The 18553-nt window shown below is 47.2% G+C and overlaps 2 protein-coding genes across 3 annotated transcripts in view; both read left to right on the forward strand.

Annotated features, from left to right (window-relative positions):
- cfap61 (cilia and flagella associated protein 61) overlaps positions 1-13268 on the forward strand; it is a 54499-nt gene extending 41231 nt beyond the window's left edge. Inside the window, exons 18-24 of one of the 2 annotated variants that reach the window (XM_041975381.1) lie at positions 2320-2488; positions 5320-5612; positions 6278-6599; positions 9760-9839; positions 10583-10788; positions 10937-11030; positions 12851-13268. In XM_041975381.1, coding sequence (XP_041831315.1) covers positions 2320-2488; positions 5320-5612; positions 6278-6599; positions 9760-9839; positions 10583-10788; positions 10937-11030; positions 12851-13000 — 1314 coding nt within the window. In that variant the 3' untranslated portion in view covers positions 13001-13268. Of the gene's footprint in view, positions 1-2319; positions 2489-5319; positions 5613-6277; positions 6600-9759; positions 9840-10533; positions 10789-10936; positions 11031-12850 lie in introns of those variants that run through there. The other variant, XM_041975383.1, reaches the window with a different exon arrangement.
- A 1108-nt stretch (positions 13269-14376) lies between these two features.
- Positions 14377-16708, forward strand: insm1a (insulinoma-associated 1a). Its single transcript, XM_041975148.1, has one exon. The coding sequence runs from the start codon at positions 14665-14667 to the stop codon at positions 15964-15966; it is 1302 nt and encodes a 433-aa protein (XP_041831082.1). The 5' UTR covers positions 14377-14664; the 3' UTR covers positions 15967-16708.
- Positions 16709-18553: the final 1845 nt, after the last annotated feature.

The raw sequence follows: 18553 nt of genomic DNA on the forward strand, positions 1-18553 counted from the left end.
TCATCATCATCATCATCATCAACAACATCATCATCAACAACATCATCATCATCATCATCATCACCATCATCATCATCATCATCATCATCAACAACATCATCATCAAGAATCATTAAGAAACATTTCTCGTCTCCGTCCCTCCCTGACCCCCCACACCACTGCCATCCTCGTCCACAGTCTTGTTACTTCCCGGATTGACTACTGCAACTCTCTTCTCTTTGGTCTCCCCAATAAATCCCTCCAGAAACTGCAGCTCCTCCAAAACTCTGCAGCACGCATCATTACACGGACCCCTTCTACTCACCACATCACCCCCATCTTACAACAACTTCACTGGCTCCCCGTAAAACAAAGAATTAACTTTAAAATTCTCCTCATTACATTCAAAGCACTCCACAATCTGGCTCCTCCATATATATCTGATCTCCTGCACATTGCCACTCCGATCCGTTCACTTCGCTCCTCCTCTTCTCTCCAGCTTCTTGTCCCCCCTGCCCGTCTCGCCACCATGGGGAGCCGAGCATACAGCCGCTCTGCTCCCCATCTCTGGAACTCTCTTCCCCCTGACATCCGTACCATAGACTCTCTTCCTCTCTTCAAATCGCAACTCAAAACACATTTGTTCAGACAGTCCTATGCCATCTAGTCATTCTCCATCTTTCTGTTGTCCTCCATTCTGCTTAGTTTTGCACTCATTGTTTTAACTGTTTTAATGTTTGTTCTGTACGTAGTGGTTTTTAAACTATTTTAATGTTCCTTTGTACAGTGTCCTTGGGTGTTTTGAAAGGCGCTTTTAAATAAAATGTATTATTATTATTATTATTATCATCATCACCATCATCATCATCAGCATCATCATCATCAACAACAACATCATCAAGATCATCATCATCAAGGTCATCATCATCATCATCACCATCATCATCATCATCATCATTATCATCAACAACATCATCATCATCATCATCACCATCATCATCATCAACATCATCATCATCAACAACAACATCATCAAGATCATCATCATCAAGATCATCATCATCATCATCACCATCATCATCATCATCATCACCATTAACATCATCACCATCATCATTATCAACAACAACATCATCACCATCAACATCATCACCATCATCATCATCAACAACAACATCATCAAGATCATCATCATCATCATCATCATCATTGCCACCATCATCATCACGACCACCATCATCAGCTTCATCATCATGACCACCATCATCAGCATCACCAACATCATCATCACCATCATCATCAACATCATCACCATCATCATCATCATCATCATGACCATCATCATCAGCATCAACATCATCATCATCAACATCAACATCACCATCATCATCATCAACATCATCACCATCATCAATATTATCATCATCATCATCATCATCATCATCATCATCAACAACAACATCATCAGGATCATCATCATCATCAAGATCATGATTATCATCATCAACATAATCATCATCATTATCATCATCACCACCACCGTCATCATCACCATCATCATCACCACCATCATCATCACCATCATCATCACCACCATCATCATCACCATCATCAGCATCATCATCATGACCACCATCATCAGCATCATCATCATCAACATCAACATCATCACCATCATCATCATCATCATCATGACCATCATCATCAAGATCATCATCATCATCATCATCATCGCCACCATCATCATCATCATCACCATAATCATCAACATCATCATCATCACCATAATCATCATCATCAACATCATCATTATCATCACCACCATCATCAACATCAACATCATCATCACCACCATCATCATCATCACCATCACCACCATCATCATCACCATCATCATCATCATCACTATCGTGATCATTTCATCATCATCATCATCTTCACTACTGCCATCATCATCATCACTACTGCCATCATCACCACCATAACTAGCATCATCATTACCACCATCAGTGCTGCTAGTTTTTCTTTTTTATATTCAGCCTTTTAACCGTCGATCAATAATCCTGAACTTATTTCTTCTAACAAGAACACACCATCGTTCAGGTCTTCCCTCATTACGTAACCACCTGGTTCAGGCATGCACAGAGCCATCGGATTCTTCGTAGACATGCTTCTTTTTCCTGCTGCTCCATCCTGAGAAGGTTAAACCGCTCGCTCGATCACACTGAAACCTCTTTCCCATCGAGGCTGACATGCTTACATGACACATTTTATTCTGATTGAACATTAGATCGGATTAAAAGTTTTCCATGTAATCGTAGCTGGTGTCTCATTCTGTAGGTGCCCTGTCCCATCGGGGGTCAGCCAATCAGAGAGAGTCTGCTGCCGCCTCAGCCTGCCGACTGCAATTACCCCCGGCCCCGCCCCTCCAACCTCTTCACCATCAATGACCTGCATGACAGTGTAGCTGTTCGCCGCTGGCTGTGTGCTGGCTTCCTGGAGCTTGAGGGTGAGTGAACCCCCCACCTCCGTGCACACACACACACACACACACACACACACACACACACAGATAGAGCTGCTGAAATGAATCAGTAGTCATTACCCAGTCAGTCATTACTGAAGTACCCTGCTATAATTAGCAGCTAATTAGCTGCAGGGAAGTCTTTTATCTCTGTGAATCAGGCCAGCCTCTTCCATCCATTTTCCATTATCATATCACTTTCTGAGAGCCGGGCTTTTCAGGAGAGGAAAGTAAACAGCGTCATTAAGAAAAATGAATCTGCTCTCGGTAGAAACTGTCCGGCAATCTGGACCGAAGCTTCTATGTTTACTAATTAGATGATTCACTCATAAAGGGAAACTATTAATTAATGCAAATTTAAAAGCAGGCGCCACAGATACCATCTTTATTTCCACAATAACAACAAACAGGACACAAAGTTCATGTGAATTTTAACCTCGAGAAGAAAAAAGACATTTCAGGGAGTTTTTCTTTGAAATTTACGAGTCTGTGAACAGATGTCATTCAACACCATGGACAGAGAAGCTGGTGGTCCCTCACCTCTTCTCCACACACAGACCAGGTCTCACTTATAAAACATTACACCCAAAAGCTGAAAATGGTTTGCATCAAAAAACCCAAGACTTAATAAACCGTGCCCACACACACGGCAAGCCGTTTCCTCTTTACAGATCACACACTACTTGGAAATCGGCCTTGTATCCCACCCTGAGCACGCCCAAACCAGATATAAATGGTCCAGGCAAAGCAGGACGAGAAGGTTGCTGATCAAAGAGGAAACCATGGCAACAAACCATGCTATCAATGTGGTGATGTGGATTGATAGAGAAATAATACCAGTGTGAAGTCTGCGTACAGAGAAGGAAGCCACTGAACTCTGGTATAAGGATGCAGTGGCCTGAACGGAGGCATGCAGCCGGCTCCACAGTCTGCCAAGGGAAGGAAAGAAGCTTCCAGCAGCTTTCTTCTGACACCAGAAGAGAAACAGGATTTATTCCAATAACAAAGCTCAGCTTAAGCTTAAGTTTACTAACATTACTAACATACTAACAACTTTTCCACCTCATCTAAAATGTCCATCAGAATACCTAAATACTTACAATGAGCCACGAGCTGGATATGAGCGCCGTGCAAGGTTTTAGTGTTGGGGGGAAAGACCACTGCCTAAAAAGAGCATCACACGATTTTCTTTCTAGTGCCTCCATAACATCATTCACGACTTAATGGTGCTGCAACGGTGCTGTGTTGTTTCCTAAAGCCTGACTGATGTGGATCATTGGAGTTCAGAAAATCTTTCAGTTGATTATTCACCAATCCATCACGACAAAACTGATAAATCAGAGATGGGCCTATAGTTGTTGAGTGGTGTGGGGTCCCCTCCTTTCAACAGGGGGAGAACATGGGTACAAAAGCACTGACCATTAGAACAAGTTCATCAGTCATGTCAGGAGGAGGAAAGGCGACTGATTAAAAGGCTCCAGATGCAATAAAACGCTCATTTAAACCTTCTAACATAGCAGATTCTCCAGAGATAGAAACCTTGTCCTTAATGCAAGAAGGGAGATCATGTCAGTATGAGGGACTGACACCGACTTGATAACTTTCCTGAATTTAAACCATCAGTTGTAGCAGACAGAGAAAAAAGAGATTTGGCTTGTCTAGTGAGGGAACTGAAGCGGTTACATAGCTGCTAAAGTGAAGCCAGTCAGCATCCGGCCCTGTTTTCAGCATTTGTCCAGCCTTGGTTCTGTCATATAGTAATGCAGCAGGTCAGAGAGGACCCAGCATTATCCCGACCCTTCACTCTGAACCCTCCAACAGGTGCATGCTGGTCTACAATATGAGAAAACCAGTTTGAAGCTTGATTTTTCCAGTCACAATGAAATAAATCACACAAAAAGCCTCGTTCAGAAAAACTGTTCATATCTCCTTTTATAATACAACAAGACTTACTCTGTCACAAGGGCGAGATAACGGACCCACAGAGCAGACAGGAATCTAATGCCGAGAGACAAAGGTTTTATTGCTGGGAGAAATCAGTCCGGTGAACTGGTAGGAACAGATGAAGTTTGGCTCCTCAGGCTGATCTAGAGCACTGTGGATGCAGGCCTGGCTCAAGACCAGGAGGTAAATCCAATATTGCAGTGAGGTAGTGTGTGCATTGGGCAAACCAGTGGGGAATGTTCTTCCATCAGAACCTTCTTCCAGTAACAGAAGATGGTTCCATAGCTCCAGGCTGAGAGTAGAGTAACCAACAGGATAAATACTTTGATTGTCAGATTTTTGTGCAGTATGTGTGAATAAAGTTTAGGGCCAGGTGAAAAGGTGGAGACAGACCGGGCTGTAGCTAGCAGGTGAGACTGGGCTGTAGCTAGCAGGTGAGACCGGGCTGCAGCTAGCAGGTGAGGCCGGGCTGAAGCTAGCTGCAGCTAGCAGGTGAGACCGGGCTGCAGCTAGCAGGTGAGACCGGGCTGCAGCTAGCAGGTGAGACCGGGCTGCAGCTAGCAGGTGAGACCGGGCTGCAGCTAGCAGGTGAGACCGGGCTGCAGCTAGCAGGTGAGACCGGGCTGCAGCTAGCAGGTGAGGCCGGGCTGCAGCTAGCAGGTGAGACCGGGCTGCAGCTAGCAGGTGAGGCCCGGCTGCAGCTAGCAGGTGAGACCGAGCTGTACCCGTTTATGCCACGGTTATAAATGACACCCCTTATCTAACTGAAACCCAATCTGATTGAAACCGGAACAGACTGAAACCAGATCTAAGTGAAACCAGATTCCGGGTAACTTCTGTACACTGAGCTAATTCTTCTTCCATCTTCACAGATCAGGCCATCGTCTATGGCAACAACTTGGATGTGTACACCACTGTAGAGACTCTGCTCAGTCTTGGTATCCGGGGGTCTCGCATCCATCTGGTTCTCCCTCCTCCTAAACCTGGAGTGTCCTGCTTCACAGACTTGGCTGTAGAGAAAGCCGTGACCACAGCCATGATGAGCTCTGGGGTTCAGGTCCACCGTGACGTGGTCCTGGCCAAGATGAACAACGGCGGAGAATGCAACCACCTGACGTCTGCGTCGTTCAGCTCATACACAGAACCTCTTCATCTTCAGTGTGGAGTGAGTCAAAGCTGGGTCATTTCTCTGGCTCTAACCAGAGAAAATCTTGTCCAAACAATAGTGTGATGGTGTCCAGCTGAATTCACTAGCTTCATTTACCTGCTGGAAGCAAACCGGTGCAGTGATACCAGAGTTCTACTGGTTACAGATGCCTGTAGGTGAGGCTTGGTGCTGCATTCACTGCCATACCGTCTTCCTGGTATTCTCTGGGGATAGAAACATGATTTTTTTTTATTGTTTTTAAATAAAAATAAATGTAGAAATCACCCAAATAAGATTAGGGGAAATATTCTTCATTAAACAGATATTCCCTCCAGGCTGCCCTTCATGAGTTAAAACCATATTTTCCAGGGTTCAGTCCCTCGTTTGTCCCACTTACTCCCTGTTTTATTTCCAAAGGAATCGTTACTTTGTCCCGGGTCAATCTCTGGTCTTTGTTGGGTGTCTTTAGGTTTTATCTTGATGTCTGACCTGTTAAGTCTGTTCCAGTTTAATTCTTTGTTTATCCCAGAATGAGTCCAGTATTTGTCCTGGTTTAAGTGCTGGTCTGATTGTGAGGTAGCACCTGAACAGATTTAACCTGATCATGCTTTAATCTCTCGCCCCCCCTAGTTTTTACTCCTTGTTTTAATGCTAATCTACTCAGATTAATTTTCTCCTTTCAGGTGTTTATCAACCTTTCCAGTAAAGGAGTTGATGGTGATGCCTTCAGGAGTATCAGTAAATCCGGCTTGGCCTTTGATGGCAGACTTATAATAAACGCCATGTTTAGCACCAGGGACCCGGCCATCTTTGCTGCTGGACCTCTCACCAGATACTCATATGGCTACTACACAAAGAAGTCACATGAACACTTCAACTCCAAGGAGGTAGGCCAGAATATGGCGGCCATGTTCCTGTCCCTTTTAGATGCCATGAAGGCCTGGGAGGAGTCCACGTCTGGAGTGGATCGTCCCGTACCACTGTACAAACAGCCCAAGATTCAAGGTAAGGAAATGAAGTTTATCTATAAAGCGCTTTTCACAGATAAAAATCACAAAGTGGTGGATCTAAAATGGCTGCAATAAAACAACATAATTTCATAATCACACCCATCAACAAAAAGCTTTGTTGAATAAAATCGTCTTTGACTGTTTTTTAAAAGAGTCCATGGAGTCAACCACATGGTGGGCCGGGGCAAGTCATTCCAGAGTCTGGGGGCTACAGCCTGAAAGACCAGGTCTCCCCAGGGTTTAAAACCAGTCTTTGGGACCTTCAGGAGGCTCTGGTCTGAAGGCCGAATGGTGCTCCCTGAGAAGTAGGGACACAGCAAGTCATCCATATGCTGGGGAGCCTGACCACGCAACACCAGAAAGCAAAAACCAATATTTTAAAGTCAATATGAAATTTGACTGGAAGCCCATAACGTCTTGATAAAATGGGTGATATGGCTGTTCTGAGCTGTTCTGAGCTATTCTGAGCTATTCTGAGCTATTCCGAGCTGTTCTGGGCTGTTCTGGACTGTTCTGAGCTGTTCTGGGCTATTCTGGGCTGTTCTGGGCTGTTCTGAGCTATTCTGGGCTATTCTGGGCTATTCTGGGCTGTTCTGAGCTGTTCTGGACTGTTCTGAGCTGTTCTGGGCTGTTCTGAGCTGTTCTGAGCTATTCTGAGCTGTTCTGGGCTGTTCTGGACTGTTCTGAGCTGTTCTGGGCTATTCTGGGCTGTTCTGAGCTGTTCTGGGCTGTTCTGAGCTATTCTGAGCTGTTCTGGGCTATTCCGGGCTGTTCTGAGCTGTTCTGGGCTGTTCTGAGCTATTCTGGGCTGTTCTGAGCTATTCTGGGCTGTTCTGAGCTGTTCTGGACTGTTCTGAGCTGTTCTGGGCTGTTCTGAGCTGTTCTGGACTGTTCTGAGCTGTTCTGGGCTATTCTGGGCTGTTCTGAGCTGTTCTGGGCTGTTCTGAGCTATTCTGGGCTGTTCTGAGCTGTTCTGGACTGTTCTGAGCTGTTCTGGGACCTGTCAGTAGTCTGGAGGCGGTGTTTTGTACTAAATAAAGTCTGTTAAGTCGCCTTAGTGAAACAATGAAAACAGAATTATGTTAATCAGAAGAAGCATGATTGATTTTTTCAACATTCTCCAAAGTTAGCCTTGCAGAGGCTGTGCTGCATCCAAGGCCACTAGATCTCAGATGAGATCTGCCTCTAAGGGGAGGAGGAGCACAGCTGAACACAGGCGCCATCTTGCTTTGCTGAGTCTCGCGAGAATGCAGACTCAGTTCAGTTCACCACAGCTGCTTTAGTCTGGAGCCTGTGATGGAGGAAACTTCTGATGTTTATCTTGAACCAGATCAGCAGGTTTCTAACGCTGCGTCCTCCTTCCCGTCCTCCCATGAAACATTCCCCGTCTCTCAGTGGAGGCTGTTATGACACACACTCGAAGGAAAGCTGAGTGCAGCTATGCTGCATTGTGCTGCAGAGCATTCATACGGCATCCAGGGCCACTCCACAGGCTACGTCAACACAACAGCCTCTCTGCTTCGGCCTTCTCGCTCCAACCAAACACATGTGAACTTTTTCAGCCACACTGCCGCCAGCTGTCATGTTCATTGCCCCGCCTCCGCTTGCTGCGTGGGTGGATGCTGACGGTGGTCTCATTCAGTGTGTGGTGCCAGCACTCACTTCAGGAATCTGATCACTGGCTGATAAACGCCATATGTGTACATCGAAGCTAACTGAGATTTTCTGATCGTCAGTAAACATCAGACCAAGGTTACGTCTCCAAATGTCCTGTTTTGGATGCAAATAAGAGTCAAACAAACTTAAAATGAGAAGACTGAGACTACAATCCAGTGATCAGCCAGTTCAGGAAGATAATTACTGGTCAGCTTTCCAGGAAAAAAAAACATCTCTAGATTTTAGAGAAACATCTAAAACAAGTGGAGAAACATTCATTTCCAGTCCTTCTCACTTTGAGAAAAAGATCTTAAAACTAGAGAAACTAGACCAGATAAGAATTGTTCTACAGCTAGCCAAGTTCCTCCTGAAGCAGCACCAGTCCCTCCCATCAACACAAACACCAAACATTCAAAAAACTGAATGAAGTCAAGCTGTCTTGCTAAAAGGTGGGGGGGACTCATGGTTCAGTATGGAAGTCACCTACTTCCTGCACTGAGTCCAGAGACCAGCCCAGGACAGAGCTGGACTTCCTGATGACTTAGACTTAGGATGGCTGATCCACCAGAGTCATAGAAGGTCCTCAGGGTCCCTCTTCACTCCAAAAGACTGCAGTCTCCTCAGGAGATAGACCTGCTCTGACCCTTCCTCTCCACTGGTCCGCGGTGTGAGTCCAGTCCAGTTTATGGTCTAGGTGAACACCCAGGTCCTTATAAGAGTCCTCTCTCTCTGAGGGGACAGCAGACCGGCGTCTGTGAAAATCCACCACCATCTTCTTGGTTTTCCCTGCATTGATCAGGAGGTGGTTTTGCTGACACCAGTCCACAAACTTGTGTTTCAGTCCTCTGTAGTCCACGTCGTGGTCCTCAGTGATCAGTCCAACAATTGCAGAGTCCTCTGAGAACTTCTGCAGAACACCGCTGTCCATGTTGTGTCCAAGCAGCAACCTCCGCCTGTAAAATGTGACATCTATGTAGAAGTGCAAAAAGTTGCAGTTCCCCCCTCGTCCACTAGGGGCTCCAAACAGAGCAAATCCCCATAGACTCCCATGTTAAAAAGACCAACTTCATAGCAGAAATTAACATGTTTAAAGCCTGGTACAAAAAAACATTTTAGGATTAAAAGGTCAAGTTTACCTTCATGACAACTGTGAGGGGGGTGAATTTCTTTCTAACTCATCCATTTGGATGTTATTTAATCTTGAAATTCACAATAATTGGGGCGTGTCCTTTTGATTGACAGGTATCCAGTATCTGCAGCAAAAAGGGAGAATGCAGCACAACTGTAGTTTTTAGCCGGCTAACAGCACGCCTTAGCTTTAGCCCGCCTACCTCCGTTAGCTCGGTTAGCTCTTAGCTACAGGCAGCCGGAAGTTATTCAGTGTACAACAATAAACAGAGAGAAGAAGCAAACTCATCTATCAGAAACCAACTTTCTCTTGAAATATGTGTCAACGTGAGTTGAAGTTGCATGAATTAATATGATCCGTTTTGCTTCAGGAGGGAAACTTCCTGGAGGATACAACTACCTGCATGTGACCAAACCAGCTGACCCCGACATGGAGGCTCCTGCTGAACCTGTAAGTTCCTCCATCGTGGTTTTCTGAGGCCGACACATGATGCTTAAAAGAAGTGACAGATATAAAAGCAGCAGACTGAGGAATGACGCAGCTCTTATGGCCGAGTTTCAGGATGAAACAACATGGGTCAGCTCTAACGGTGAATTAACTCGCCTGTACACGCCAACAGGACCAGACTCCAACAGCCCAGCTTCTCCGTAACCTCGGTAACCGGAGGTCACTCTGGCTGGTTGCTGCACGTTGTTGGATATTATCAGGCTCTTCTCCCACAACCTCGATGCTGAGGCTTATCAGTCTCGTGGATAGTGGGGGACACTTTTATCTTTTACATCCTGCACCAGGATGGAAGTCTGATGGACCTCAGCAGTTTATCTGGTCAGTGGACCAGGACGGTCCTCTGTCCACAACTCTGTCTTCATCTCTGAGTCAGACCACCTGCAGAAGGTCTCAGGTAACTGCAGTGGAGAGTCAGGGATGGACAGGAGTCCAGGTACATGGTAGGTTGGACTGAAGACTGGTCTGTGGTGGAGAAGGACGCTGGAGCATCATCAGTGGGGGAGGAAGATGTTTGAGTCAGTGAAGGATGGGAGGCCAATGTCTCAGCTTGTCTCAGTCCTCCAGGAGACAGACTGTCCCTGTCCTGCTTGGTTTTAGCTCTTTCATCCAGAAATAATCTCATTTTCCATCATTGCAGCGAAGACGCGCTGTGGTCTACATGGACTAACGGTCTGCTGGGATTACAGGACGGAGGGATGGTGACGGGACGAGCCGAGACAGGAAACTACTTCTGTCTCCATCTGGACAGCAACCAGCTGGTGGAGACGCTCACCTGCTTGTCCCTGAAGCCTCTTCCTGTCTCCAACTACCTGAGTCTGTTTGGGAAACACCAGCAGCTGCTGGGCCGCCTGCTGAGCCGCTACCAGCAGGGCCTGGTCCACGACCTGTACAGGTGGAGTCTGGACTCGTTCCTCACGTAGACGCGATAAACTATGTTTATATCAGACGTAAACAACGTAGCTGTAGATAAAGATGAAGTAAGAGCTGGAGATGCATCTTATAGTAAACAGGTGGATTTGTTGGTGGTGTCTCTCCTGCAGTTTCTTCAGACAGAGCTGGTGTATGGCCATTTTCCACGACCGCTTCCCAGACCTCCAGCAGGAGCTTCAGCAGGTCACATCAGCCAGACTGAAGGTTGGCATTTCTCTTTCTTTCGCTCATTAAAGTCTAAGCCCTGCCTCCATAGCAAGCTGTAACCTGTCAGGACATAACTGATGACATAAAACATCCTTCTGTCTTTTTAAAGTAAAAAGAAGCCAGACAGCGGACGGGTCTGGCCTTCAGTAGCTTGTAGAATCAGCAGCAGTGACGAGGAGGAGGAGTGTGGAGGAATACCGGTCCTCTCTCCTCCTGCAACCCTTCCCAACAAGCTACACTGGTTCAGTCTTTTTCTTTTTTTTTTCTTTTTACCCTGTCCTGTCCAGCATCCTAACATACAGAACGGTGGTCTGTGTGCCATATTTTGCTTGACAGATTTGCTCTACCAAGGGAGACATGTTATATACATGGCTGCCCTTGATATTTTTATTATTTTTATTGTAATCTTATTTTCTTTAGTCTTATATGTCAGTGCTGAACCTGACAGGGAGATAGAGGAAGAGAGAGAGAAAAAAAAGGGAGAAAAGGACAGGATTAAAATGTGGAAATAACAGTTGTCTATGCTGCCCAGAACATATCACAAAAAAACAACAACATAAACTACCACAGTACTACATGATACCAAAAGAAAAATAGGATGATGATGATATAAAAAATTACAATAGTCATCAAACGTACCAACACACAAACATCAGCTACATCTAGTGAGAAGCGGATGGAGAGACGAGCACGTTTGTGAGCATGCACGTGTTAATATGCATGTGTGGCCATGCAACAAGGAGGAAATGTGTACCCGCAAGGGGGACGCGATCACGCCGCACCCCGAAGCATCAGCGCGGGACGGGGGGAGCCCGAGGCCCCAAAGGCCCAGCAGATCCACAGAGTACCAAGCCCGGGACAGCCAAAGCAGACAGAGCAGCGGCCCACCTGGACCAGAGCAGAGGGGCCCCCAGACCGGAACCCCCGGCGCGACGGGGCAGGGGCACCGGGCAGCCCAGGGCGATGGCGAGCAGGCCCAGCGGGCGCTGGGCTCTGCGGTGCGGGCCGCACGGAGGGCAGGCGCCCCACAGGCCCAAGGGCCACCCTTTCCCCCCAGCAAAGCCCCACCCAGGAACCCGACGGGGCCCGACCGCCCCAGGCAAAACCACCGTGGGCCACGCCAACCCAACACCAAGGCTAGGCACCCCAGGGACAAGAACATGTCGGCAGGCCCCCCCCCCCTCCCAAAAAAAAAAAAAAAAAAAAAAAAAAAAAAACCCTCTTTACCCCAACCCTTACCCAGGTTCAGTCTTTTTCTAATGAACTTGGACGTTTACCCCTCTAATGGAGGGGCGATCTGACCTGCTGGGATGTCCATCCTGGAGGGTTATCAGCTGTCTGGAGGGGTTTCTTTCTCTCTACAGGATGATGGAAAAGGCCTGGGAGCCTTCTTGCCTCCTTGGCATTGTGTTGCCTGAACCGGAATCTGTTCCCACTGATGATGATCAATGAGTCGGTGTATTGATTCTCAGCTGCTGCTCTGCAAGCAGCAGTGGTGTCCCACATGTTTCTGTTAAATAGAGGCTGGTAGCCAGCTAAGACTTTATTTACAGAACCTCCGACCTTATCTGAACCAGATGATTTCTACTCTCATAAATAAAACATTAGAATTAAAAGAGGGTGGCCTTTACTTTCCATCCAGCTGGAGTTTATTAGTAACCCTCCCTCGTCTCCCGCAGTCCTGTTTACTTCAGCAACGTCTGAGTAAAACGAGGCTTCTTAAATCAGTTCAGAAGGTCCAGGTTCTGCAGGTAGTCCAGGTTCTGCAGGTTCCTACTTGACCAACAACCGCTTCCTCTGTGTTTCTGCAGGAAAAGGAGTCGGGGCAACAGATGACAGGAGAGAGCGTGTCAGACCCGGACCCGGTCCCTCTGGAGATCCGAGCAGCTGTGAGGAGCCGTGCGGTGAAATATCTGAGCTTTAACCGAAACCTGCTGCCCATGTTCTCCTCCCCAGGAAAACTGTAGCTTCTCATTTCACTTAACTCAGGAGTTCTTTTTACTCTCTTCCTGTCTGTCCCTTCAGAGACTCAAATATAACCTGCTGAAGGTTTCTCTTTGGTCTTTGCTGTACATTTCTATCATTTAAACAGTTTAAAATCTTAAAGCCTCTTTGCAGACTTGGACTGATTTTGTCAGTAGAGCAGAAATAATCTGCTAAAATAAAACCACAGCAGAAGAATATCAGAGGACATCTCATCCCATCACCGCCCTGCCGCCTCTTCATCTCATTTAAACCTGGATTTCAGTTTATTCTCCAACATTAGGCTGAGCTCAGGGTGAGCAATCAGACGAGCCGCTCAGGGCTGCATGGGGGGGTCATTCTACAGCTGTATGCTAATGAGTCCAGTCTGGAGGCTGAAAACTGGTCTGAACATGTGGTGTTTCTGTAGAACCCTGAGAACCAGCTCCATTAGACAGCAGAAAGTTCTGCAAAATGTTCTCGTTTCATCATTTTTATTCCTTAACTTGCAGGTCATGAAGTCCCAGAGAAAAGAGAAAACTAATTTCCTTCCATTTATTGTCAAAAATTTCCTTCCAAAAGACTTTAAAGGGACAAAAAAAATCTGTTTTTTTGGACACATTTGCAGATCAGACCCCCCCCCCCAGACAGACTCATTCTGACCGGGTCACGTCTGAGCAGAACTGGGTTTCATGTGTTCTAACTGCAGATAATCTCGGTTTACCCCATTTGGACATAGACAGCACGTGCCGACGGGGGGGCTGTCCACCTCCACTTTTAGTGCAGTTTCCTTTTCACTTGTGGCGGGTCCGCAGCTTGCACATGCGCCGCCATTGTGATGCAAAGCAGCCCCCCCGCCCGTTATTAATTATTTATGCGTGAAATGATGGATTCATCACGCCAGCGCGCGAGCCGTTTTTATTTTCTCTCTTTGAGTCAAACTGGAGGAAAAAGCATTTTTCCGTCCTCACTTTAAAATCTGGACCCGTGTTTTATTAAGATCTGGAGGTTTTATTTATTTATTTATTTACACATTTGAATGTTTGAACTCTTAAAATCCCCAAAATCTTAAATTGCCTGCGCGTGACAAACGATGACGTCATTAATCTACTGCTGTTTGTCAGAATCAGTTTTATTGTCAGTGAAGGTTTGGGACTAGTAAGACCACATAGTGCCAATATTTTATTCTTATACCCCCCGCGCGCGCGCTCTGAGGAGGCGCGTGTAGATTTCTATACAAACTCATCAGACCGTTAAAGCAGGAGGCTGCTGGCGCGTGCTGAGTGAAACACAATGAAACCCACAGGTACATCTGCTTTGTAATTTGCAAATCCCCCATTTCTCTCTCTCTCTCTCTCTCTCTCTCTCTCTCTCTCACACACACACACACACTTTCCATCAGCCTCCTCTTCCTCCCAGACACACTCCCGAAATCCACAGGGGACCTCGGCATCTTCTGATTGGTCGGGAACGAGCCAACGGGGCACGGGCACAGTGTCATCATGCCCCCTTAAAAGCAGTGCAGCTGCGTGTGAAGCGGTTTGGGAGCAGGACGCTGATCAATGAGGAGACAAGAAAAGACGCATCACATGTTTTTGTCCGCGTGCGGCTGAAAGCGGATTTCTTGTCCCTAAAGTGCCTCGCGCTCCCCCCTCCCCCCGCCGCGAACATGCCCAGAGGGTTTCTGGTGAAGAGGAAGAAAACCGTTTCGTACCGGTTCCGCTCGGACGAGGAGGACGCGGAGCAACCAGCTGACGCGCCGCCATCCTCCTCTTCCTCCGCGCATCTCGTCTGCATCCCCGCGCGTGCGCGGACGCCGACGCCTCCGTGCGGGGCAGCCGCATTGGCCCCGGAACAGAAAGTCAAACCCGTTCAGTTCGGGAACCCGGAAACGGTGTACCGGGCTCGCTACAGCCCCACGCACCCGGTCAGCCAGGACCACGACCGCTACCTGGAGAGACGCTTCAGCCTCGGATCACCGGAGTCCGCGGAGTCTTTCCCCACACCGGCCGCGCACACCGCCCTGGGACCCCTCCTCACCCCGGTGGACCTAAAGATCGGCTCGAGCATCAGTAGCCGGACTGAGACCAGCGCTCCGTACACTGGGACGCTCCCCGCCGCCGGGTCCAAACGGCAGTCCGGGGACGCGGACCGGAAGGGCAAACCAGCGTCCAAAAAAACCAAAGCTATCAGGAAACTGCACTTTGAGGATAATGTCACCACATCTCCGGTTCTCGGGCTAAAGATTAAAGAAGCTCCGGTGGACCAGAAGCCCCCTAGACCGCAGCCCGGCGGCGGGGACCCCCATCCGCGCGGGGAGTTTGTTTGCCAGCTGTGCCGGGAGGCGTACGCGGACCCGTTTGCTCTGGCGCAGCACAAGTGCTCCAGAATAGTCCGGGTCGAGTACAGGTGCCCTGAGTGTGACAAGGTGTTCAGCTGCCCGGCCAACCTCGCCTCGCACCGGCGCTGGCACAAACCAAAGCCGCAGAACGGAGCGCAAAGTGCGGAGAGCGGGAAAAGCGCGCTGGAGGAAGCCAAGGACGGCAGCGACAGGGACACGTCCAGCCCCGAGCCGTCCGAGTCCGGCTCAGAGGACGGACTGTATGACTGCAACCAATGCGGGAAAAGATTTAAGCGCCAGGCGTACCTGAGGAAACACCTGGCGGCACAGCACGGCCCCCCGACCCCGGCGCAGGACGAGGACGCGCCGGGCTGCAAGCAGAGCGCGGCCCCGCTCAACCTGAGCGCGTTCAGCTGCCACCTGTGTCCGGTCTGCGGGGAGAAGTTCACCAGCAGAGGCGGCCAGGAGCGCCACCTCCGCCTGCTGCACTCCTCACAGGTGTTTCCGTGTAAATACTGCCCCGCCGTCTTCTTCAGCTCCCCGGGACTCACGAGGCACATCAACAAATGTCACCCGTCCGAGAATCGGCAGGTGATCCTGCTGCAGGTGCCGCTCCGGACCGCCTCCTGATCCCCAGAAACCAGATTCACAGCCAGCTGGATCCTGCTTGCACTGCAGGAACATTTGGAGCTGGACTCCTCCCGGTTTTGGAGACGGGTCCTGGATCTTCATCCTGCTGAAGTCAAGCAGATGTTGCTGCAGTGCAACTGTGAAGCGCAGTCACGTGGCTGCGGCATCTGGCAGGGAATCGGTGCCTTGCTCAGGGGCACGTCCTCATGTGGGAGGGCTGCTGTTTGAACCCCCTGATTTTTATGTCTCCGCCTGGAGGATCTTTGCTGTTTCCAACTGTTTAAGATGTTTTCTCTCTGCACAAGTGCTATTAGCCCTTAGACCTGGGGGGCAGACCCCCCATCACTGATTAGCTTTAGCTTGTGGGAGCTAGCGTAGCCGGGATGCCTTGGATCAGCTGTCAAAGCGCCTTAAAGCCAGCAGAGCAGAGTGTTTCTCACCTTATTGATCCGCTGCTGGTCATTCTGGAAGCCTGATTGTTTGTTCAGTTGTTGTTATTGTTGCTGTTTGTGGTCAAACCTGTGGTCTGTTGCTGTATTTAAATTTGAATAATTTAGCCAGAAATGAGGTTTCTGAACTTCTGCAGGTGTGGAATCACTGAGGATTATCAAGAAGAATGCAATCAGCTGATATTTGCTGTGTCTCTTATTTATTTATTTATTTATTTATTTATTTATTTGTTTATTTCTCTGAAAGCTTTGGATGTTTCTGTTGAATTTTGCTAAATGTCCAAAACATAATAAAAACCAAACTGAGACAGATTTTATTCCCTGTGGAGTTTTTTTATGAATCTGGACTCCAGGACTTTTTTCCTTGTATTAAATAATAAACTTTAGATTTTATTCTCATCCATGCGTGCAGGGGGTCCCAAACTTTTCCATGCGGAGACCAAACAGCATTAAGAGAAGACAGTCCTTCATTTGTCCCTCAGTGGAGACATTTCGGTGCTACAGCAGCAACAGCAGGTAAAAAAAAAAACTGTACAGAACAAAAGCTAAAAATCTTTATAGACGTAGAAAAGATGGAAGCAGCTCAGAAACACCCGAGAAAATCTGTAAGGAAACTTCAGCTTTTTACAAGTTTGTCTCACTTTTATTTACTTTTATTACTTTTATTAACTTTTATTATTTTTATTCACTTTTATTCACATTTATTACTTTTATTAACTTTTATTACTTTTATTAACTTTTATTATTTTTATTCACTTTTATTACTTTTATTTACTTTTATTACTTTTATTAACTTTTATTATTTTTATTCACTTTCATTACTTTTATTACTTTTATTAACTTTTATTATTTTTATTCACTTTTATTACTTTTATTCACTTTTATTATTTTTATTCACTTTTATTTACTTTTGTTCCACTGGGGCCCGCCCGTAGAGCTGGCTCTGGACGGCCCTCGAGCGGCCGCGGCCCCCACTTTGAAAACCACTGTTGCAGGCATCGAACGTTTCTAAAAAAGCTTTTAAATACAAAAACTGACGACAGATGTAATACTTATCATGATGTTTGTTGGATATCTTTTGGAGATTTAAGACACGAGAATGTGAAATTCATGCCTGCCAGGAAATATTTCTTCATTTACCCGAGTCATTCTATTATTTCCCTGAAACTAAAGAAAAGCTGTGGCTGGAGTAGAAGGCTTGTTGACGTTCAAGGCAACTCCTCCATCGTTTCTGATCTAACTGCCAACATCGAAATGAGGCCAGACGTCAGTTAAACTCACACCTGAAGCTCCCACGTTTAAAGAGGCTTTCACTCCCAACACCTCACTGTTCCAGTATATTCGGACATATTTCACACATTTCTGCCCCTTTGTGTCCATCTGACCCCTGACCCACCCGAGATGTTGCCACGGTCCTCATAAGAGCTGGAAAGTGCCAGACATAATCAGCTGACATAAATAATCCTTTATTCCACCCGTAGCTCAACGTCTGCAGCCGAACGCTGCCTGGTTGTGGGTTTTTCTGTGGTGGCTGTTTGCTTTTGTTTGGCTTCTCTGTTCTCCCTCTGATACATCTGAAAATCAACAAATGAAATAATAAATAATGTTTCAGATGGCAAAGGAGCCTCGTGCTGCTGCCATGAAGCTGGACAGGTTCAAACTGGAAGCACTCGGACATGCAGACCTCCACCCAGCTACCATCTTTATTTTTTTTCTACCAGTGATTCTGGCTTTGGTTTTAGTTAGAAGCTCCAGATCCAGACAGTGACCTGGATCACTTGTTCTTTTATTCCTGAAAATTTAATCAAAATCAGTCCATAACATTTGGAGTGACAGTGCAGGTGGACGGACACTGAATTCATGAGCCCTGCCTGGGCGGAGCTGAAAACAACCTGTCCTGGTTTTTCTGTAAAACTGACCTCAGGATGGAAACCTTTTACCTCACCTCTCTGGCTCTGCAACTTTAACACACACACCAAATTCCTACAACCCTAAGACTCAAGAAGGCAAACCCAGAGAGACTCAGGAGGAGCTTCTTCCCTCAGGCTGGAACTCGACCCTGTAGCAGCCCTGGCCAGCATCCTGCCTTCTGCTAGAAACACTGTCATTTGCTCCCTTTAACAAGCTTCATATACTGC

This window comes from Melanotaenia boesemani, chromosome 22 (genome assembly GCF_017639745.1).
Source record: "Melanotaenia boesemani isolate fMelBoe1 chromosome 22, fMelBoe1.pri, whole genome shotgun sequence".
In the NCBI taxonomy this organism is placed as follows: domain Eukaryota; kingdom Metazoa; phylum Chordata; class Actinopteri; order Atheriniformes; family Melanotaeniidae; genus Melanotaenia; species Melanotaenia boesemani.